The 23,752-nt window shown below is 39.6% G+C and overlaps 1 protein-coding gene across 6 annotated transcripts in view; it reads left to right on the top strand.

Moving 5' to 3' along the window:
* Nucleotides 1-23,752, top strand: part of LOC129731234 (tyrosine-protein phosphatase Lar) — a 279,571-nt gene that overhangs the window by 130,043 nt on the left and 125,776 nt on the right. For all 6 annotated transcript variants that reach the window (XM_055691068.1, XM_055691070.1, XM_055691072.1 and 3 more), the window contains one exon: nt 13,487-13,669. In XM_055691068.1, coding sequence (XP_055547043.1) covers nt 13,487-13,669 — 183 coding nt within the window. The remainder of the gene's footprint in view (nt 1-13,486; nt 13,670-23,752) is intronic.

The following is a 23,752-nucleotide window of genomic DNA, read 5'->3' as shown; positions in this document are numbered from 1 at the left end:
ACAGAACAATGTCGAAGGACAGCAGGTAAATCGTTCACGTGACAGCAAAACAACAACGGTCCAATCACTGATCCTTGTGGTACGCCAGAAGTGCAATGGCCGACCTCAGACTGCGCTTCATCACAAAATACAATTTGTGTTCGCTCTTCTAAGTAGGATTCTACTAGGTTTACAGCAGACTCGGAGTAGTTAATTGGTTTTCCAGCTTTCGACAAAGCATTCGGTGAGGGATGGTGTCAAAGGCCTTAGAAAAATCTAATAACAGTAGTATAGCACTACCTTTCTTGTCGATTGTATTCGCAATAGTATCATGTACACGAAGAGCCGCTGTTTGTATGCTTTGCCCTTTACGGAAACCAGCTTGAAATTCTGTTAGCAAATTATTCTCCGCAATATAGTCAAATTATTCTCCGCAATATAGTCCGACATCTGTGCCAGTTTATCCTTTCCTGCGCCCATTTCTTTAAGTCGTTTCCATAAGGCTTTGGGTGAAATTCTACTGTCCAGAAACCGTTCCATGAACTGGGTTTTTGAGTACGCTATCGTTGTGTTTGCCCTGTTCCTCAACAGTTTGTATCGTTGTCTCGCTGTATCCTTTGAGTGGCTGGGCGCTCTTAGCCAATCTCTATAAGCCAGGTTTCGTTCCAGTATTGCTTTGCAGATTGCGTTGTTATACCATGGATTGCATCTTTTGTGGTTGATCACGCGAAGCGGAATACATTCATCGTGGATCTGTTTTTCGTGTGTGTTGAAGAAATTGACTAACTCGTTTGGGTTTTGCATGTTGAGGAAAACATCCCAGGGTACGTTGGAAATTGCATAGTTATTTTGGTTGTTTTTTAGAAACTAACAGTGGTCGTCTTTAAATTCAAGATGGTGTCAAGGGTCAATGTTTGGTTTCTATGCATCATCTCGATTACGGAAATATCCATGTTGAGTATTATTTGGTCATTTTCGACTGTTTGGTGCCTGAGGTCAATTGTTAGCTCATTGCATCATTCTGGTTCCAGAGATACTCATGTTGGATGGTATTTGGTTATTTTAGGCTGTTTTTCACAAACCGGAAGTCGCCATCTTGGATTTCAAAATGGTATTTAAAATAATTTCTGGCCTCTGAGTGTCATTCTGGTTGAAGAAACACCCATATTGGGTGTAATTCGATCATGCTCCGCTGTTTCCCAGGAACCGGAAGTCGCCAACCTAGAATCCAAAATGGGGTCTGTGGTCGATTTCAGCTGCTGTGTATTATTATAGATCCGGAGATACTGTTAGACGGAAATCGGCCATTGTTGGCTGTTTTCCAGAAACCACAAGTTGCCATCCTGCAATTCATAATGGTGTCTGAAGTCGATTTGTGCTTCCAGTGCATCATTACGATTCCGAAAATACCCATATTGGGTGGTATTTGGTCGTTTGCCGCTGTTTTTTTTCCGAAACCGGAAGTCGCCATCTTAAAATTCAAAATTGTATCTGTGGTCGAATTTAGCTCCTGTGTATCTTTCTTTATCCGGATATTATTATATTGGGTGGAAATAGTCCATTTTTGGCTGTTTTCCAGAAACCGGAAGTTGCCATCTTACAATCCAAAATGTTGCCTGAGGTCGATTATGGAACATATTTGTTACCACTAAAAACATTCACCTGCCAAATATGGTTCCATTTAGTTAGTTAGTTCGCGAGATGTGCAGAAATTTGTGCAGAAACATGTGCTTCCATAAGAGGGAGGGGCTTCGAACCATTATGGACATATTTATTACCCTTTAAAACATCCACATGCCAAATTCGGTTTCATTTGCTTGGTTTGTTCTTGAGTTGTGCAGAAATGTATGTTTCATTTGTATTGGACCCCTCCTTTCCAGAAGAGGGAGGGGTCTCAAACTATCATAGGAACCTTTATCGGGACCAAAAGCCCCTACATAAAAATTTTCACGTCGATCGGTTGGTAGTTTTCGAGCCTATATGGATCAAACAGACTGACAGACCGGACTACATTTTTATATGTATAGATTACAACATCAATATTTCAGAACCTAAAGAGTGAATATACATTTATTGGATTGTAGCGTTCATGTAAATCTATCTTTACAAATAAAAGTTTGAATGAGAAAGGCTGGGTTACTTGGAAATATGTGATCAACTGAACTTTGCAATCAGTGATGCATTTGAAGAATTTGATGCAAAAACTGAACTAGAAATTAAGTCTTGTCCAAAGAACTTCTTCAATTACGTCAAAACAAAACTAAAATCAGACAATTTTCCATCAATAATGCAACTCGATGAACATGTTGGTGATAACTCGGAGAAAAATTGCAATCTCTTTGCAAATTTTCTCGAGGAAATCTATACCACATTTTCCGAAGAAAATCGCGACCGCGATTATTTTGCATTTTATCCAGAATATCCAAGAAACATTGGTGTCAACCAACTTCAGGTACAGGATGTTTTGCAGGGTCTGAGAAATTTAGACCCTTCCAGCACTCATGAAAAATGTTTCGAAGGAACTTACATCTCCTTTGTTCTGGCTGTTCAGTATGTCGTTGGAAACTGGAGTCTTCCCAAATATATGGAAAAGCTCATTTTTAGTGCCTATTTTCAAATCTGGGCGTAAATCTGACATACGTAATTATCGTGGAATCGCTATTATCTCTTGCATACCCAAACTTTTTGAGGCAATTGTCAATGAAAAGATATTTGCTCAAGTCAAAAATCGAATAACTGACAAATAACACGGCTTCTTCAGAGGCCGCTCTACATCCACAAATTTACTTGAATTCGTAGATTACTCATTGAATGCAATGGATAATGGGAACCATGTTGAAGCTCTTTATACAGACTTTAGCAAAGCATTTGATCGTATTGACATACCAATGCTACTTTTTAAACTGCAAAAAATTGGAATTGAGTCTGGTCTCCTGAAGTGGCTTGAATCATATTTAACAAACAGGCAACAAATAATAAAATTTAATGGAAAAAAGTCAAATCCCTTTCAAGTTACTTCAGGTGCTCCCCAAGGCTTCCACTTAGGACCACTTCTTTTTATTTTGTACGTAAACGACATTTCCTTCATCCTCAAAAATATTAAAGCTCTAATATATGCCGACGACATGAAGCTGTTTTTGGAAATAAAAAGTCAAGAAGACATCAATGTATTTCAGAATGAAATCCATACATTTTACATCTGGTGTCAGAAAAGCCTACTTGAATTAAATGTAAAAAAATGCAATGTAATATCCTTTAGCAGAAAACTAACAACGCCCAAAATTGTAATTGCATTAGGGGATCAGAATGTGAAGAAATGTGATAAAGTTAGGGATTTAGGAATAATCTTAGATTCTAAACTTAATTTCATCGACCACTATAACACTATCATACACAAGGCAAACAACATGTTAGGGTTCATCGAACGCTTCTGCTACAATTTTCAAGACCCGTACACTATCAAAACTTTGTATATTGCCTATGTGAGGTCAATACTGGAATACTGTAGCATTGTGTGGTCTCCTCGTCCTGGCGTACATGAAGAAAGAATAGAATCATTACAAAAGTAATTTCTACTATATGCTCTTCGTAAGCTAGGTTGGACCGCACATCGTCTTCCGTCATATGAAGCACGCTGCATGTTGATTGACATTCAAACATTAAAAGAACGGCGAGAGTACGCGATGGCTTCATTTGTAAACGATATCGTTTCGCAGAACGTTGACTCAGCAGTACTACTTTCTAAATTAGTATGATGAATTCTTATAATCAACACTGCGAAGCCATTGACTTTACGATGTCCCGGTATAAACTAAAACAGTATTTCAAGTCCTTGAGGCTGAGGACACAAAATTAATTTGTTTTATGTTCGTGTATAGTTTAGAAATTATTGTAACCAGTCTACATATATGATTGACGAAATAAATAAATGACCGCTAGGTGGATTAATTTAGGTTTTTTGTTCAACATTTCAATCAAATTTTAAAAAAAGAGAACAGAAAATGTTACGGCATACAGGGTAGGGTAGATGAAAAAAAAACAATGCTAGATCTTCTAAATAATCAAAAATGTTTAAGGCGTCTTGTAAATTAATCTTGCTAATTTACTGTTTTATTTAATAGTAATCACTATTGACGTGGGACTACGTCGTATTCTATACTGGTATGCTTTCTGTAAAATTGAAAATGAAACTGGCAAAAGTTGCGTCAGATTTCAAACGATAATAACAGTAAAACCACATGTTGGATAACAATAACCAATATGTTGTTAGATAGATAAAATGTTGAACAATTTTGTAATACGCTAATTATTATTATTTTTTCATTGCAAAGCGGTAAAAATCGATAAAAAGTGTCAAGGACAAATTGACGCGAACAATAAACCAATCACATGCGAGCATTCCTAGCACAGACGACATGAATAGACACCAACTATTCCCTGTGATATTCTCTGTATCAATATCCAAAAAAAATTGACAGAGTCTGCCCGTCCCAATTGGTCAATTTATGTTAGCTTCCATGAATTTAGACCAATTTGATGTCTCGAAGGTAAAGGTGGAGTCGCCTCCCTGGGCGTCGGTGATTGGCACAACAATCGGCGAGCGAGTGCTTGTGAATGTTTTTGTCCATTTACTAAAATCTATTCAGAATCTTTTTTTTTTTTACATTTCAACATTGTTAGATATTTTTTTATTTTCAACTTTACAAATAAAATAATATACTTATATGAGCTGTCTTCGTAATACAGTGAATGTAATTGTTGGCAAATGAAACAAACTTGTGAAGCAAAAAACAAAACTGAATCTTTTTAAACTTTAACTTCGTTGCAATTGTTAAATGTTGTTTGCACAAAAAAACACTACAGGCACAACATCACTAAGTGTAAATGAAGTTCTTTCGAGTGTAAATAAATATATTTCTGGAAAAAGAAGGGGAGGCTGAGAGTTAAAAAACGTGAACCATTAAACAAACGAATTCATTGTGTCTGTAATTACCGTAATTACAGTGTTTAATCCCACGTCACCATTTCATACAACCCAAGGGCTGTATACCTTGTAGTATTTTTTCAGGAATGTGCTAACTATAATCGTAAATATTCCGAATGGTTTTCTCCGGAGCTAACAAAATTACTTAGAGCCGCCCTGAAACGTATGCGTCGAGCGAGGTCAAACTAAATGTAACACAGGGAAAAGGTTCACTTAAATGAAATATAGCGAAATCTCAAAACTAACCCAAAAACTGTGTAGAACTTCGTCAATACCCGGAGGAAATATTCCGCCATCCTTGAAAATATAAGGTACAAAAACGCAACTACCTTCTTCTCTGAACATTCCAAAAGTAGAGTAGCCTTCAACCGTTTGCATACCTTCTTTCGACAATAGCATGGACTTTTACATTACACTTTTATTTCACTTCACTTTTTAATTCTATCACTGATAGGATAAGAAAGCAAAGTGAAATAAAAGTGTAATGTAAAAGTGTGTAGATTCTGTCAACAGCTCGAAGAAAAAATAATAATAGCATGGAAATATCCTAAATATGTCAAATTAATGTGAATATAGGATTCACAAATTGTCGGCAGGTCCAACCACTGGCACAGTAAGCCTCGCAAAACAATTTAACTGTAAGCTTCTGGTTTCTCTCACCAGTTAGTGGCTTCCGGTTACTTATTTTAGTTTTATGGCGAAAGGTCGTTAATAACCCTCTTTCGAATCAGTCGCCCCTAAAATCTGTCCATCGAGCGACCTCATTAACACCACACATCCATCGATTACGGAGTCTACCTTCGAAAAGGTCGACTTGTGTCGGGCTCTCTGCTAAATAATATATTCGCTGGTCGCTCCTCCGACATTCGTGCCACGTGGCCAGCACACTGTAGCCTGCCGTATTTTATCAGCTTGATTATATCCGCGCGTTGATATATACGGTACACCTCGTGTAACCAACGTCCTGTAGAGCGTAAATTTCGTGTAGACATACCTATAGCGGAGTTTCACCTGGTTAATAAACCGTAAAAAGTCCAGCAAGCGACTGAAATCCGTCTTTCACTTGGCTCCAAGACAATGTCAAACAACAAGTTCGAGAGCCCGTCATCTTGCTTTATACCAACGCATTATCTACCCCCATTATAATCTATCGCATTCATTGCCCTTAACTGAATCGTATGCCGCCTTGCAGTCTATGAACAGATCTGCATCTGCAAGTTTACTTCTCTGAACTTGTCAAGGATTCGACACAAGGTACCATTTGGTCTGTCGTAGATCGCCCTTTTCGGAAACTACCTGGTACTCTCCAACAAAGGCGTTCTGCAACAGCCTCAGCCTATGAAACCGAATGCCGGAGAGAATCTTATACCGTTCACCACTTTATAGAAACTTCTCATGTCGTGCCTGGAGTAGCATACCTCTGCCTCCGCGTTCGCAGTTTCTTGCGTTGGTGGAGCCTCTTTCAAGTCGCTCTAGCCTCTGGAAAACTTTATACTGCTGACCGTATCGCGGATGAGCCTCCAGTATTCATTCAGGTCTACAATCTTCTCATCAACCTTCCGATTGCACTCAGCAGTAAATCCGTCAGCGGTCAACCTCTGGATATCAAAACGTATGTTCCTCGAAGTGCTCGATTCACGTTCATCCGTCTTTGGCCATCTCCACCTTGACTTTCCACAGTTTCCTAAATTAGATGTCCAGATGTGCCAGTACAGTTCAGGGTGTTCAATGAGTTCGAATACACATTAAAAATGTGTTAAAAAATGAAAATACAAGATATTCATTTCTGAGTCAATTGTTTTTGAGACAATGCTTATCGAGAACCTTCACGACACATTAGGTGGGATCCCTTCCTCTTCCCACCCTTTGTGCTGTATGACGAACTTGAGACGTTTCTCGAAAGAATCCCACGCAGCACGCACCTGGTCCATCGGCATCTCGTCCCAGATGCCCAGGTCCATACTGTTTCTTCTTTGTTCGCTCTGCTTGGCCAGCATGTACGACCATATATAAAAGTCCTGAGGATAACGGTCTGGAGAGTTTTGGGATAAAGGGGAGCTTTGTAAGATCAAACTTTGCAGGTACTCTGTTGAACAGTCTTTGGAGACCAACTATTGCGCCAAACATGCTGTAGTTATTTCGTTGAGCTGGTAGTTGTAGTATCGAGTTGTATCGAGTAGGACACGAGGTTGTACGCCAATATTCATCTGCTCTAAGAGAACAGGGCAGTCGATGCGTCCTTGCAAAAGGTCTGTGGTGAACGATGCCCTGGCAGTGTCTCTACGGACGAACAGGGGCTCCAAACGAATCAAAAGGCAACGACTTTCGTAGCTTGAGAGACGAAAGAGAGCGAATCTTAAAAAGCACCGTTAAACTGACTCTAATTTTTCAAACCATTGTGATATGCGGTCCAGACACTCGAGCGAAATTCTAATATACAACAGGATAATGAGCATTACAACGATTTGAGGTAGTAGACATCCGTGAATTTCTAAGCAGTCCTGAAGATGAAACCTAAACCTCTAGAGGCTTTATTGATGACGTACGAAATGTGAGGCTTGAAAGTAAGCTGAGTATCCAGAATTACTCCCAAATCCTTGACTTGGCTTACACGCCTGATTTCTGTCCCTAGCGAGGCGTATTCAAAATGTATCGTCTGTTTTTTTTCTGTTCTGTTTTTGACGGATTGACATCCATATAGCTTCGATGACACCAATCGGGAAAGATATCCAATTGACGTTGAAGGAAGCCACAGTCTTCGATTGTATGAACACAAAGATAAAGTTTAAGGTCATCTGTATAAGATAGCCGTGGTCCTTTAGAAACTAGATTCACGTCGTTGAAGTAGAGCAGAAAGATAAGTGGTCCTAGGTGGCTTCCCTGCGGTATTCCGAACGTAGCGACAAAGTAAGTGGATTGGCAATTCTCAATAGCAACGGTTAAACGGCGACCGGTGAGAAACGACTGAAACCATTGAAAGAGGGGCCTGGTAATCCCAAGTTTATCAAGTTTAGCTTTCAATTTATAGACAGCTGTCAAGTCAGTGTAAATGACAGTGATTGTCAAAAGAACGTCCCCACATGTTGATTTGCGGCTGTTATTAGTGCTACTATCGTAGCGAAAAACCTCGCCCAACCACTGACGAGAAATTCTCGGACACAGCCGAGTCTCAGTAAGGACAATAATGTCGTAGCATTGATGTGAGACGACTAAACAGAGGTCAGTGTTCATATAACCGGTGTTCTGATAGTAAACGCTGATCTTATTCTGGGAGTTAGAAGGTCGAGTGCTAGGTTGTCGCGTTTGTGCTATAAAAATCGAAGTGCCGGGAGTGCAGCTAGAAATCAGAGCGGTATCAGACAGCAAGTAGGGCAAATCGTGAACATACTTGCCTGCTAAAGCTGGTTGGAAGACTCCGATTTACATCTGCCCCCAGAACCGAGACGACTGTTATGAGCGCTGGCTGCGAAGGAACGGAGGGTTTCCATATTGCTCTGCACGATGCTTTCTGGTTGTGAGAAATGTGGCGGCGAACCAATGCTGAAATTTGGGATATTGTCAGGAAGTTGCTCGAGGTAACAGGCTGGAAGACCCCCTCTATTACTCTGAACTCAATACCGGGATGGCTCTGTTGACGGGAACACTGGTGGCGAGTTAGGTGAGTCTCAGTTTTTGAAGATGGTTGAAAAGAGGCAGAGACCGAGGGGGCTCCATAAAGCCTTGCTGCGTGAATCCAGGTGTAGCGAGTTGAGTATCTAACTGAAGATCGAAGGGGGTGAGCTGGTTTCCGAGGTGTCTTCTAATTAAATAGGTGGATCCAGTGGTTCCTCCGAGGTGATCTTCATGATACGCGTCACGTTTTTTGTTCTACCGTCTTCGAAAGGCGTGTCTTGTACGACTGGTATCAGAGGTTCTTTTTCGTGAAGGTGTGGTCAGTCTCGATCAGCAAGTCCGCGTCGGCAACAGTTCCGGTTCATTTTCCAACGAACCCGCTACGTCAACGTCTTGGTTGCTGCCTGATGGCAAACGCGGACGCCCGGATGTTGGAACCCGATCTTCAATAAGGTGACTCGTATGCCAGTTAGCACCACGAGGAGATTGAGATAGGGACGTTTTTGGTAGAGGTGATAGGTCGCCGCGGGGACTTGAAATGCACTTACTAAAATTCGGTTCCTTTTCCGTAAATTCTCATGTTGAACCTAATCATAGAAAAGCATCTCGCTCAGATGGAGAGACCTATCGTATTATAGCCATCCTATCCGTTAAAAGTAGGTCAGTGATCAGCTAGCGCTCGCTGGTCGCATTTCCTCTGCTCAAAGAGAGACATCCGTTACTACAAATCTTTGCGAATTTACTCCACTGTTAACTATATACTAGGGGTCCTCACATCGAGCTCGTATACAAATACTCTGCCGTAAACTGTGTATCTTCCATTACTCGTAAATGAAGGTGATTATTTTTACGGCTCGACATGAACACCCATATTGATATTTACTATTTACACATATAATAGCAAGGTATTTGACGTAGTTAAAATGGACAGCATTCTTTAATTGGTAAGTGACTTCGGAGGTGGTGGTCCGCTCTAGTGGTGGCTGCAAACATATCTAGTATAAAGATTCCAATATGTGAAAATCAAGGAATACATTTACTATGTACTCTGGTGTACCTCAAGGAATCCACTTTTTTTTCTCTGTGTGGACTCATCACTGCGACCAGAGACATTTGATCTATTGTGATATTGCCCAGGTGTTTTCTGTACTCCGCACTTCATATTATTGGCAGTATCACTATTGAAGTGAATGATACGCTTTTTTTTTATTTATATCCGTGCTTGTGTGTGAGAGTTTACCCTTTCATTTCAAGCTTACTGCTCTACTATACCGAGCCTCTTTTCTATCCTACCAATATCGCCAAATTACAATTGCCTGAACTGAGGCTACACCTAACGTTCCTCTCTGGCCAGGTTTATTCTAAGAGGGACTTATTATGTCAAGAGGAAGGAGTCTTATCGAACCTCGTTCCTCCTACCAACACCGCGTCACAATCACAATTCCCTGAAGAGGCACCCAATGCTTCACCTCTGGTCAGGTTTATTATAAGTAGGACTTAAATTTTTGTCAAGAGGAAGGAGTCGTATCGAAACCTCGTTCCTCCAGCCAAGACCGCGTCATAATTACAATTCCCTGAAGAGAACTATTATACGTTACTCAGAACAGTTTTATTATAAGAGGGACTTTTTTTTTGTAAGGATGAAAGTCAGCAAGGGTACCATAGAATTCAGCTTGAAGGAAGGGTATGTAGTAGAGAGCCTGATAATGAACCCATGTTAAAGTCCTTTGACAACCAAATGGCCTGATTCTACTGAGATTCGAACTCACGACCACTCGCTTATCAAAGCGGACTCTGTAACCTTGCGGCTACGAAGCTCTCTTAAGGAAGCCACTTAGAACTACTGTTATTCGTACTCTGGATGAACAAACTTCCTGACAAATTGAATATTGCCTTATTTGTAAATAAACTATTTTGGTTGTGAATAACGATTCCCGATGTAATTTGAATCAGAAATGCTTTTAGTGTTTTTGAGATTAGAAAAACATTGCATTTATTGACATAAGATTTAATTTTTTTCTTCTAAGTTTTTTTTTTCAAGTCGAGTAATAAATTTTGTACAACTTCAAAGATACAATTTTTCAAAGATTTTACCTACTAAACTTATATGCCATTTTAATTTTAAGACTTGGTCTAAATACTTGTGTAAAAGTGTAGTGGAAAGCTAATACCACGTTTTATTAAAATAAACAATGTTTGTTCCAGGTTTCAACATTTTCAGGGCAATTTTGTTAAGGGGAAATTTCGTGATTGAATTCTGTCCATTTGCAAGATAATTTTTTCGAACATCATTGAAAATACGTTCGAGAACTGTTCATTAATTGAAAGCTGAGATTTTTCCGCTCGAAATCATCAAGTGAAAAGAAACCTAACTTCAAAACTTTGTGGAAAAAAGGCACCGTCCAGTTTCACCTTAAGGGATACTGTGTTTTAAAGCTCCTCGTTTCAAAGAAGTATTACCTGAATGGTAAGCCTACTGGCAGCATGTTTATTATTAATGAAAAATATGTTCATAGTATTCAGTATTCATGAATGTCAAATTCCCCGTGGCTCTGTGGTTAGCGATGTCGGTCGGCTAGCTCTCCCACACGGTTGTGATATCGGGTTCGATTCCCGATCGAGTCGAGGATCTTTTCGAGCTGGAAATTTTCTCGACTCAGCACTGGGGCACGGTGTATCGTTGTACTTATCCTACACATACAAAATGTGCCAAAAACAATATCGATAACGAATTCTCTCAACTAATCTAGTTGATCGAGACCGCTATTAGCCCCAAGGCTAAGCGTGCGATATTGTTGAATGTCAAATTCTAAAAAACAGAGAAGAGCTTATGACGCTGCATGTATTCCAGAAAAATGAAATCGAGACCATATCAGCTCGCAATGTCTGGGAAATTTGGCAGGTGGGATAAGACTTCCCATTTGAGCATTTCTATGTAACTTTAAACGGCTTTAGCAGCATGAGACCGAACGTTGTCATGCAGCGAAATCACTTTTCGTGCCTCTGCTCGTATTGGGGCCGTTTTTCGCAAAGTACTCGGTTTAATCGCATCGATAGTAGTCGATATCGTTTCCCAGTGATGGTTTCGTTCGGTTTCAACAGCATTTTTAGTTCAAGGGCGAAACCAGTGCTGAGTGAATTTTCGCGTCAAAAAGACATCGACGAACTAAATCGATCGGTATATAGCAATCAGCATGTTGGGTCTTATTTTGAATCTTGGTTTCAACAGTGCTTGCTATACTTTTCCAGGCGGAAACAAGCGTCAACATTCTGCAAAATTTCATTTCGGCGAGCCATTTATCATAGAAAATATCTCAAAAACCGCCCTTGATTGGCACAAATCTGACCTTATGCAGATATCCTCTAACTAGAATGCCTACAATCAGGCCGGTGTGTGGCAAATGTGACGCACTAGTTTTTCACTTTCTTGCCTGCATCTTGAGAACTTTGCACAAACACATTATGTCCTTATTATACAGTTGGCGCGGATGTTCTGTTTGACAAATTGACTGAACGTTTCCGACGCTCTCGCTCTCCTGCTTTCTCTCTCATACCGACATAGCTATCTGTCTTTTTTGTGTCGTTTTTTTTGTTCACGCCAGACGAGTGAATTCCAACTTCTCTGCCCAGATGCGCTCCAGCTCTGGCGTTTTGCGCTTTCGGTCGCCGCCGGTGGATAGGATCACGGCACGAAACCAAAACGGAAAACGTCAAATTTCCCTTGAATAATAACAACTCGTATAGCAGGGTATGCCGTCGTCAGCGTGGCACAGGATGGTGCGGATCCGATGCTACACTATATTCTCGGGTATGGCACTCAAGTTTCGGCGGGAAATAAATGCGATTCGTTTATTGGGTAGCAAATAATTTTCAATTAATCACCCGACCGGAAGGCGGCGTATTATGGCGGGAACCGGAAGGGAGCCCGCAACTGTTGGCAACTGATTTTATTAGCGGCTGTCTCCGAAATTAGCTCGACTTGTTTCCGGACTGATACCTTCGGTAAGATTCGTGCATTTTATGAATAAATTTAAACTCGGCGCGAGAGCGCGGGGAATGAGAAAGTTTCTAAAATATGGTAACGACAAATTCTGCGTTCCCGGCGGACTAGCGAAATAAGTGACAATTGCCTCGAAAAAGTGGGTATAGTGAGGCGAAATTTCCATTTAAATTTCGCTAATTAATATACAAGAACTCGTGGCGCCCGGTATCAATCAGACATTCGAAAATGCGAGTGAAAACGTTGTTGATTTTCCGTGACGATTTTTAGTGCAGCGATTTAACCAACGATTAAACATTCCTGTGCAAGATTTAAAGTCTCATCAGAGTTTTGGGAAATACATTCACTTTCAATGTATTTGTGAATCAATAGCAGCAATGTTCCGAACACATTACCCATTACATAATTATTATTATTACGCAGATGGCAGAGAAAGAAGTATAATTTAATGTTAAATTTGATTGACAGCAATTAATTTTATAAAACACATGATAAAATCATTGCGAACAAAGAACGATGATCTCACAAACAAAAACACCAAAGTTTACCAGCGACGGAATGCTATGACCTCTTGTTACCAAAACTGATGAAAATCACCAAAAACCATCACTCTAAATTATTTCACTCGAACTTCCATTTGCCGTGGCAGTCGAAATTAATTTCATCAACTCCGAAATCTTTCCACTGTTGTCTTCACTTTGTGTTCGGTTGCAATAAACCTCGTTCTGTCGGCTGTCGGTGGCAGTTTCCACTAATGAAATTCGCCCTCACCAGGCTGTCGCTTTAGTTGGCTAGCGCAGGCAGCCAGGCCTTTGACTAGAATCGCCACCAGATAGCCGACAACGACTAGCCCTATGTTGACGGTGCACTGATGCTTGCTTTTTTCTCCGATCTTTGTTTTCTCGTTGCAGCTGACAAAACACCCGCGGGTTTTCCTGTCATCACTCAGAGCCCAACGACGCGCGTAATTGAAATTGGCCATACGGCCGTGATGCAATGTAAGGCAACCGGAGCGCCGCCGCCGAAGATCTATTGGATCAAGGACATGAAACGTGTCGACATGACCAATCCCCGCTACAGTATAAACAGTGAAGGTAAGTGCAATAGTTCAGTGTAACGAGGCCGCTCGTGCTAGCGGTATCTTCCTGTCCAGTGCAAAGTAATAAAATTGAAACCTATTCTGCAAACATCCGGCAGACTACGCAATAGGAATCAAATGTGTTCCTTTTTCACTTAAGGTGTGTGGGATTTCAATTTTGATGTATGTTTGTAATTGTTCAACAGAAAACGAAAAGTGAGAACGTGAAGCTCTGGTCGAAAGTTGTCTGCATTTTAGCTGTAATAACACAAAAAACTTTGAAATATCAATTCTCCTACGCAGACACTTTTTGCCGAATTTCTGACATCGAATAACAATATCGTCACTGTAGATGTTTGCTCGTCGTTGATCGTCGTAGTCCAGCCTTTTTTTCACTCGTTTTTTAAATTTTTTCTTTAAAATCATAAAGCAATATGCTCAGTTGTTCCATAGATTGTCACACGTATTAAAAACAATATTCGCGAACATCTTGCGAATCGTCTTTTTACTACTGTTCATTCATAACAGTTGTCATGGAAGCATCATTTTTGAGCTTGATGCAATATTTTCGGTCTGGAGTGTGCACACTATGAACTGTAACATGTGCACCCAGCAAAGACAACGGTAACGACAGGGATAATGATGATGACGACGATATCCACACCCTTGTTTAATATATGCATTAGATTGATTCACTCCGGCAGCTGAGCAACCCGGAGCTTTCTCTGGCAGACAGTGGAAGCATCATCCATCAGAAGTGCCTAGGAGTCACACCGTGTCGAGAAATCAATAATGTTCCTACACTGCTGTGCTTCGCATCCTCATGTGGTCCCCTCTTCGGTTCATCTTTCAATGCATATTCGATGACAGAAGCGGTGCGGACAGGTGCGCTTTTGTTGCATGATTAAGATATGTGAATCTACTAGCTGGATGAAATCGTCCCAAGTTTTGTCTTCTGTGCTTCTGGAGGTAATCGCTCACAGTCACCGTCGCCAAGTTTATATGTTGTGTATGAAGAGTCGATGCAGACTGACATTAAATAGCTTTACAGCCTTTGCTCTCTGACGAGGGTCCTGTCGCCCGCAAGGAAAACTCGTTGGCACATTCAACATGCGACTTATTACTTCCTTATCGGAGCAATTGCAGCAACGGTTCCTCTTGCGTTCAGGAACCTGCACAGATGCTGTAAATATAGAGAAAGGGGGGCGAGAGACAGACGCTGAATTCGTCTATAATGCTTGTCACTACGTGCAGTTGAGTCGATCTTGCACACCGTAGATGATGGCTTGGTTAAGGCCATATGCGCGAAATATTGGTCTTTGAATGAGCTTAGAACCGAGAGCTTCCCTACTCCACTCTAATTTATAAACTAGTTATCATTCACTTTGGAGCTATTTTCACGGTGAATAAGTTTAACATACGAACGTTTGAGAAGAATATCATCGGAGTAGAAAAGTGGCAAATGTGTGCGCTTGAACAACAGTTGCCAACAATTTTTTGAGATCTAAAGACATGCATTTTAACAAATTGCTACAAAATTGTGTAAAATTTGGAAATTTAATTTTCAACTTCGTTTCAAAATAAATTTCAACCCCGATGCTCTTCTGTACCTACCGTAGTGACCGATGCATCATTTATTGTTTAACTTCACACTTATACAATTTACCAAAGGATAAAACGCATCAGCTCAGATCAGACACAGTGTCAAAAGGCTGAGTCTGGAGTCATTGTTATTTAGATTTAGATAGACACAAAACATGTCAGAGAAAAAATCAGTTAACTTGAACGGACAGCTCAGCTACTGTAGGTTTCGGGCTATCACACATGTGGTTATCGAAGGCAATGAACACCAATTGTGTGGGAATTAGCCAGGTTGTGCAGTGTGCTTTAGTTTGTCCAATAAGAATAACGTTGTTTGAGCGAGATTGCTGCTGTCCCTGTTCAAGCAATGAATGAATGATACAAGAGCTAATAAATCATGCAGAAGCAAGCCATTCATTAGAATTGTTTCTCTAGTTGCAGCCTCCTTCCTCATTTATAAAACTGACATTCTCTGGGGATAAGTTGCTTCAATAAAGCAAACAAGCAACTGAGCATTTGAAATGTTCCTCGACAGAGACTATCGACGATGATAACTCGGAAAACTATAAGTGGTATCCAACTATTAACGTTGAGCTATTTCGGTGATTCTATTTTTCACGTTCATATTTATCGTTGCTTCGTTCCGGTCGCTCGATAAGTATGAATAAAAAATGAAATCCATCCGAATCCTTTTTAACTGTTTATCGTCTCTTGTGACGTGATTGAATAGAAGCCTATTTTTATCGAGGACAGTATCCGGTAAATATAATACCTACACTCCACGGCAAGGTGACAATCGATAGTTTTCAAAGAAATTGATGATTACACACTTTTTGATATGCATGTTTTTATTGGTGTTGTTTTGGACGGCTTCCTGCAACATAAGATATTAGTTAGAAGTTGAATTTGAACAGTCGATTCAATATCTATTTAAGTGACCGGATTGTCGTCGGCTAAACGCGGAACAGTTTTCACACAGTTTGTTATTTCTCCACTGTTTCTTAAATTGTTTACAGCTTCTTCGCAGAACTCTTCGCAAGTTTTTAAACTTTTCTCATTTTGAGAAAAAAAAATTTGCCATCAACTTCCTAATGCGGTTTTTCTTGCTGGTTACATACAGGAATTAATGCATACTTCAATTTATACTGCAATATGTTTGGAAGAAACGAAATTTGATCGTTTATTTCAAAATGCACGCCCAGCGCTAGGATACGCGCCTCTAAACGATCCGAAAAAGTTATCAAGGATGATTGATAAATACAAAAGTGCATCAGCAAAGGATTTTTAGCACAGTTTCAATGTGATAAAATGTGATATTTTATGCTCATGCGGAAAATGGGCCTGCCTTTTTTCAAGTTATATCATTCTCTCAGTTTCGCGTAACGCGAAGACATTTTATTTCGCATTAAAAAACAAATTCCGTATCAAAAAAAAGAATATCTAATCTAATTCCAGCTGCAACTGGGGGACAACACAGACATTTGCTTTTTCATCCCCATGCACATGGGCTTTCAGGACCAGGCAATGTATTTGCACTGAGTGTAATGAAAATACCCGCAGTCGCATAGATTAAAACACACACGCGGTGTTGCAGTGGGTTTGGGCATGCCTGATTCAAGGGCGCAATTGTTCTATCTTTCCTTTCTGAAATATTGATCAGCGAATTTGATCTGGCACATGAAATTTAAACGGTAAAAGATGAAACTATGAAAATCATGAACTATGAAATCATGATAATCAATTTGTCTAATTTTAATAAATGGAGTCTGGAGTGCTCTGATATGTCGAAATCAATATGCTTTAATAAATTCATTATGACGGAATAGAATTTTTCAATGTCTGTTTCATACCGAGCAATACTTTTTCTAAGATATTCAACAACGGCAAGAGACTCGTAGCCTCAAAGTTAAAGAGATCAAATGGTCTCAAGTTAGAATCTAGGTAGAATCAGACCGTTCGGTGTCAGAGGGACTTTTACGCATGGGTTTATTCTCAGGTTCCCTCATATCCTCCTACTTGACCCTTCCCTTACGCTAAATTACAGAAAAAAAAACCTGAACAGAGTTGAATGAATACATCTCCAGGCAGTTGTAATTGCCGAGACGCTTTTGCAGGGTAACCAAAACGACGCTCGGTAAAGAAGAGCAGTAGAGTCTATGAAAATAGACGTAGAAGTATAAAACATCGTCACTGCCCACGGTGATATAAAGTAAAGTAGTAAAGTCCTTTCCCGTTATAGTCGTTAGAGATGCAGAGGTAAACTTGGTCTCTGGCAACAATGGTTGTAACACTTTCTTCTTTCCTTCCTTAACGACATGTCTCAAAAATTTTCTCTTAAAAACAACGAACAACCATTTCATAATGGTCCAAAAAACTTTCTTTTACAAAGTTGTTATATATGATGAAGCGCTTATTAAAAAATTTATCGAAAGTTAGGGTGACTCAATCCTTTTTGATAGAGAAGAAAGTTATTCAACAGTGTTGTAGCTCCGTTAACTGCAAGCTCTAATTTTTTTCATTTAAGTTTTTACATTAAAACTGTCTTTGGACATGACTTTTTGAGGCCAAACAATTTGCAATGCTGACATCGTAAATATTTCAATAATTTATTGAGGTTCTTAGCCAAAATATGCCTTTTTTTTGTCATTTTCTTTCTCAGGAACACGATGCAATTGTCGAATTTGAAATCGTATATTTTGATTATCGGCCGAAAAATGCAAAATAATTTTTCAACTGTAAAAATAACATAACTGGCAACACTGCCAGGCAAAATTGTTATATTTTTGGATTTCTTCTATGATTTTCTTCAAATCGCATTATTCAGAATGTCCATAATCATGCCAGTTTTGAAGATATTAGCATTATAAGTAAAAAGTGTAAAAAAGCATTATAATAATAAGAAATGCAATAACTCAAGTTTTGCTCATAATACCTCGGGGTGAGCAGTGGTTTTATGTAAAATTTGTTCAGCAACACGATGGAATTGTTTAATTTGAAATCAAAATATACTCATTCGCCGAAAAATGCAATTTCGTTTTTCAAATGCAAAAACAACATATCTGGCAACACTGTCACTCAAAATTGGTATTTTTTGGAATCCTCAACTGATTTTCTTTAAAATTCATGTATCAATTTATTTCTAGACATCATGCTTTTCAAGCTATAATTAAAAGTGAACAAGATTTTTTGACAAAAAACAGCGCGAGGGTCTCACGGGGCGGGGGGTGAACCGATCGTCACCAACGCAACGCAAGCGAAAAATGCTCGTAAACCCAGTTTCCTTACTAAATTTTGCATTTTTTTTTAGTAAAATGTGTAAAAATAGAACTGGGTGACCATAACAGTGCTGAGTAGTCGACATTTGAGCACATGTTTTCGAATCGAGAAACATGGGGAGCTCCGTAGCCACAAGGTTACAGAGTCCGCTTTGGTAAGCGGGTGGTCGTGGGTTCGAATCTTAGTAGAATCAGGCCATTTGGTTGTCAAAGGACTTAGGCATGGGTTTATTCTCAGGCTCCTCACCCTTCCTTCAATCTGAATTCTACAGTGCCCCTGTAGACTCTCCTTCTAACGAAAATAAGTCCCATTATAATAAAACTGGTGTGAGTAACATACGAAAGTTCTCTCCAGGGATTTGACAGACTCCTTGTAATTAGGCGATAATGTTATAGTAGAGCTGTGAGCTAGAAATGGAGGGTAAAACTTACACACAAGCACGGACATGAATGAGAGCGTATCACTTACTTCAATTGTGATACTGCCAATAATATAAAGTGCGGAGTACGGAAAACACATGCGCAATATCACAATAGATCTAATCTCTGGTCGCAGTGATGAGTCCACACAGAAAAAAAAAATGCAAGAAACAGCAAGAGATAAATGCCTCGTTAAAGAAATACAAGAGATAAAGATAAACTTTCTTCAGTGAAACTCTGTTTTTTTGCTATAGCAAACAACATTCAAGAACATTGAAAAATTATAACAAACTATTCAAAAAAGTTAGATTGAAACAAACTTAAGGGGCGTTAGAATAGAAAACTCTACAATATTCCATTTTAATAGGCAGATAGAGGTTTGGTGTCTTCTTATAAAATGTGAAACAACTTTGCCGAATAAAGTGGAAATGAGAAAAGTAAAATGCGTTTTTGACTCTTCAGTGGTGTAATCACAAAACTGCAAAAATGAAAAATAATTAATGGAACAACTTTGCTGAAGACATTACAGCTCTAAAATCATTTTTTTGACGTTGACTAACGTCTATATCGAAGTTAGGCCCCTGAATTTGAAAATCTTGTAATTCAACCAGGGAAAACCAGAGAAAGGTTTTGAGCGCTTATTTTGCAGTCATCTATAATCAGGTTTTCGAGGTTTTGGCATCAATCGATCAGAAATTCTTTTACGGTTAAATTTATGTAACAAAAACAAACTATTGTTTGAGATACACTATTGAAAAATTGGTAATTAATATCGATTGTCTAAATCATACCGCGCAGCCAATCACTACCTCTCTTCCCAAGCACAGTCGACACTAACGGATACAATCGATCTGACTTTGTTGTTATTGTTGTTGTCACTTTCTGTTTCCGATGTTTATGCTGCTGCTAGCGGAAAAAAACCTTGCAAATATGCATCTTTTTGTTGGTGTTAATTTTACGACAGCGGCCGGCGCCCCATCATTCTGATTCCAAAACCGCACCAGTGACATGCGGACGCTAGGTGATAGCAGCTGAAAGGAGGAAATACAAAATAGTACCGGTCATCTCGTGCCGGTTTCACCCTTAATGCTGGTGGCTTTAGTAGTAAATGGCTACTGCAAAACACTTAAATGGCTGGAATTCTGGACGAACTAACCAGGAAACTATAATCGGCAACTGGCACCTTTTGGTGCCTCGAAATTTTGGTACAAAAGCGGCTAATTGAATTTTCTGTTTTACCAAATGCTGCTGCTAGCGGAAAAAACCTTGCAAAAATGCATGTTTGTGTTGGTCTTAATATTACGACAGCGGCCGGCGCAGCTCTCAAGAAACATTTGTCTCTACCATTCCATCATCTATGTAGCCCCACCTTCTTTCTAATTATCTGACGAAGCCTTGGTATAAAACGTATCGTTCGAACATTTCACCCCATCAGTTTCATTACTAAACCGTACCGGATACATACGGACGCTCGGTGTTAGCAGCTAAAAGGAGGAAAAACAAAATAGTACCGGTCATCTCGTGCCGGTTTCACCTGTTATGCTGGTGGCTGTTAGTAATAAATAGCTACTACAAAATACTAAAATGGCTGGAATTCTGGACGGACTACCAGTAAACGAGAATAATCGGCAACTGGTACCTTTTGGTGCCTCGCAGTTTTAGAATAGAAGCGGTTAGTTGAATTTTCTGTTTTACAAAATGCTGCTGCTAGCGGAAAAAACCTTGCAAAAATGCATGTTTGTGTTGATGTTAATTTCACGACAGCGTTAGCAGCTAAACGGAGGAGAGACAAAATAGTACCGGTCATCTCTTGCCGGTTTCATCTGTTATGCTGGTGGCTGTTAGTAATAAATAGCTACTGCAAAATACTGAAATGACTGGAATTCTGGACGGACTACCAGTAAACGAGAATAATCGGCAACTGGTACCTTTTGGTGCCTCGCAGTTTTATAATAGAAGCGATTAGTTGAATTTTCTGTTTTACAAAATGCTGCTGCTAGCGGAAAAAACCTTGCAAAAATGCATGTTTGTGTTGATGTTAATTTCACGATAGCGCTAGGTGTTAGCAGCTGAAAGGAGGAAAAACAAAATAGTACCGGTCATCTCGTGCCGGTTTCACCCGTTATGCTGGTGGCTGTTGGTAATAAATAGCTACTGCAAAATACTAAAATGGCTGGAATTCTGGACGGACTAACCAGTAAACGAGAATAATCGGCAACTGGTACCTTTTGGTGCCTCGAAATTTTGTTACAGAAGTTTTGTAAAAGAAGCGTTGCAATTCCCTCTACTATTTGCTTCAATGGAATATTTTTTTTTATAAGAATACGGTAGTCAACGTCATGCGGTCGTGTCTTGAATACCACCCTCCTACTTTTTTGGATCAAAATCACTTCGTTCACGTTTTTCAGTTTTGGAAACAGCGTGCTAATGGGGTAAAGTGATCGATTTTCCAAAACCAAATTTTTTGTATCCATTTGGGGACCCAAACTATCCCAAATTTAGCGGAAGTCGATTGGTTTTGTCTACGCCTAACGCGTTGCATTTCAAAGTTGTATGGGCAAACCTACATTTTTACATTCCCCTTTCTAGAGAGCTCAATTTAATTTCGTTAAAATATGCTGATTTGGAAGAATTAATAACTATGCTGAAAACTTTGAACTACTCAACTTTGAACAGCTTTAGCACTTTTTGGGGACATCCTAGATTTCCAGTGTCTTCGGCAAAATTGTTAAACATAAAAAAAACTAGCTTTTGAGGCCATGAAATGTTTGGTTGAGGCCCGTTTTGAAGAATGGAAAGAATGGAAAATGTTAAAGAATAATTAAAGAATAATAAAGAATGTTAAAGAATGCAGAATGGAAAATGTTAAAAGGCAAAATTGTCCATACAAATCTTAATACAAATTCGGAATTCAATGGGTCAAGCGGAAACAATACCAATCGACCTCTCAAGTGTGCATGGGGTTATTTGAAGCGTAAATCAATCATTAGGATACTTCTCATATTTAAAGATCTCCACCTGCAACTGATAGCTGTGATAAAACTAAATGACCCGTTCCTATCGTTAACTCAGGAATAGGCTATTTATATGATGTTGCTATAATGCGATGATACTCTGCTTAGATATTAGATACCAAATGTTTACCTAAACAGCTGAAACATTTGCACATTTTACAAAAAAATAAAACACAATCATTCATTGCAAAGAGAATTAAATATGATTCACATAACGAAAGGTAGACTTCGTGACTAGCGGGCTAAGAGCAAGCCCACCAGTGGCTAAATTGAAGTTTCTAAAGCTAGTTTGGCAACTCCCACCATAACGCGGCAACCGCACAGGGCGTTGCTATGTTGGTTTGGGAAATAGCAATCCCCACCTCGGGTAGTAGCGAGTTATTAAATTTGGCAACGCGATAGCAACGAGCCGAATCGTTGCTATTTGATGAAATGTCAAACTGTTGTTTTTTTTTTGTACTCGATAGTGAATGTTCGTAATAATATTACGAAGATGATGAGTGTTTTGAATGCGGACTCAATTGGTCGGCCTCGGAAGACGAAGTGTTTTGCCTCGCTTGTTAAACACGTCGTTGGACGCAAGTGTCGGCATGAACCACTACTCAATTTTATTTCCAATTGAGCTGAAATTTTGCACAGGGTGTTTTTTCGGGCAGGTAAACATTTTGTAAGGTTTTTTATCGAGATGACCATTTGGTTGGCATTTCGGTCTGCAACCTAAACGATGCGGAAAGCTCCAAGCCTCACAAGATTGGCCAATATTATTCAATAAACCTGGAAGGTTTAAGCAATTCTGCTCGGGAGTATTACCAACTATTTTCCCGTTTCGTTCGGTCGTTGTATAAAAAACCATTTTCCTCCTTTACCGCTGGTTCAATCTTCAAAAACAACCTAAGATGCGTTCGAATGCGGCGTTGGGAATGGTCATCGGTGTAGACCGTTGTTGAAACGCTTGATGGCACCTTCCTTCGTATGGCGGTTTTTTTGGGTATTTACTAGGCTGAGAGTCGCCCCGAAAAAATTTATGTACGCACAAGTAAAAAAATCTGCAAAAGAATTATGCTATCGATAACTTGGGAGCACGGAAACAAAGTTAAAACAAAGTTATGTGAAATGGAGGGAACATTTTATGAAGTAGAAAGTCGTAGATCCGGAAACGATTGACTGACGGATAAGTTGGTTATTACTAGATCCGCAAAAAATATGCGAAATACATCACAAACAAACATTTTGCCAACGCTGGCTAGTGACGGTCTTCAGAAATTGGCAACTGCCGGTGGGAAAAAGAAATAGTGGATTTGGTAATCCCCATTAGCAACGACCGGTGCGAAAATCGGTTGCTATCCAAAATAACAACGGCCAGCGTTGTGAAAATAGCAACTCAAATGGCAACTCACCGGTGCGCTTGCTCTAGGAGAAGCTAAGTGTGAGTTAGGTAGTAGGAACTATAGAACTACATGCGCAGCATGTGTGTGAAATAAAATTTCAAATTCTACTCAACCAAAAAGTTAGCATCAATAAACTCACGCCTAAATGTGCACTGTTTATTTCTGCTTACGTATGCGTTATATTTCTCATGATGTTGTCGAAAATCTGGTCGGTTGTGCTGCCGGTGTTTTATTTAGATGCTGTACGAAAGTTTTCTAGTTCCCGCAAGTGCCCAAAACGATCTAGCAATTTCGCATCCTCTCATTATGCTGAGTACCGTAAGCCAATCTGAGGCAAGAGCATCTGTGTTTTTATTTTCATTCTCTAAAGTGAGTTTGTTGGAACATTCCAGCATAAGTTTGGTACTTTTTCGCATCCCTG

Source organism: Wyeomyia smithii, chromosome 3 (assembly GCF_029784165.1).
Source record: "Wyeomyia smithii strain HCP4-BCI-WySm-NY-G18 chromosome 3, ASM2978416v1, whole genome shotgun sequence".
Taxonomy (NCBI): Eukaryota; Metazoa; Arthropoda; class Insecta; order Diptera; family Culicidae; genus Wyeomyia; species Wyeomyia smithii.
This window is presented reverse-complemented; position numbering and strand designations above follow the sequence as displayed.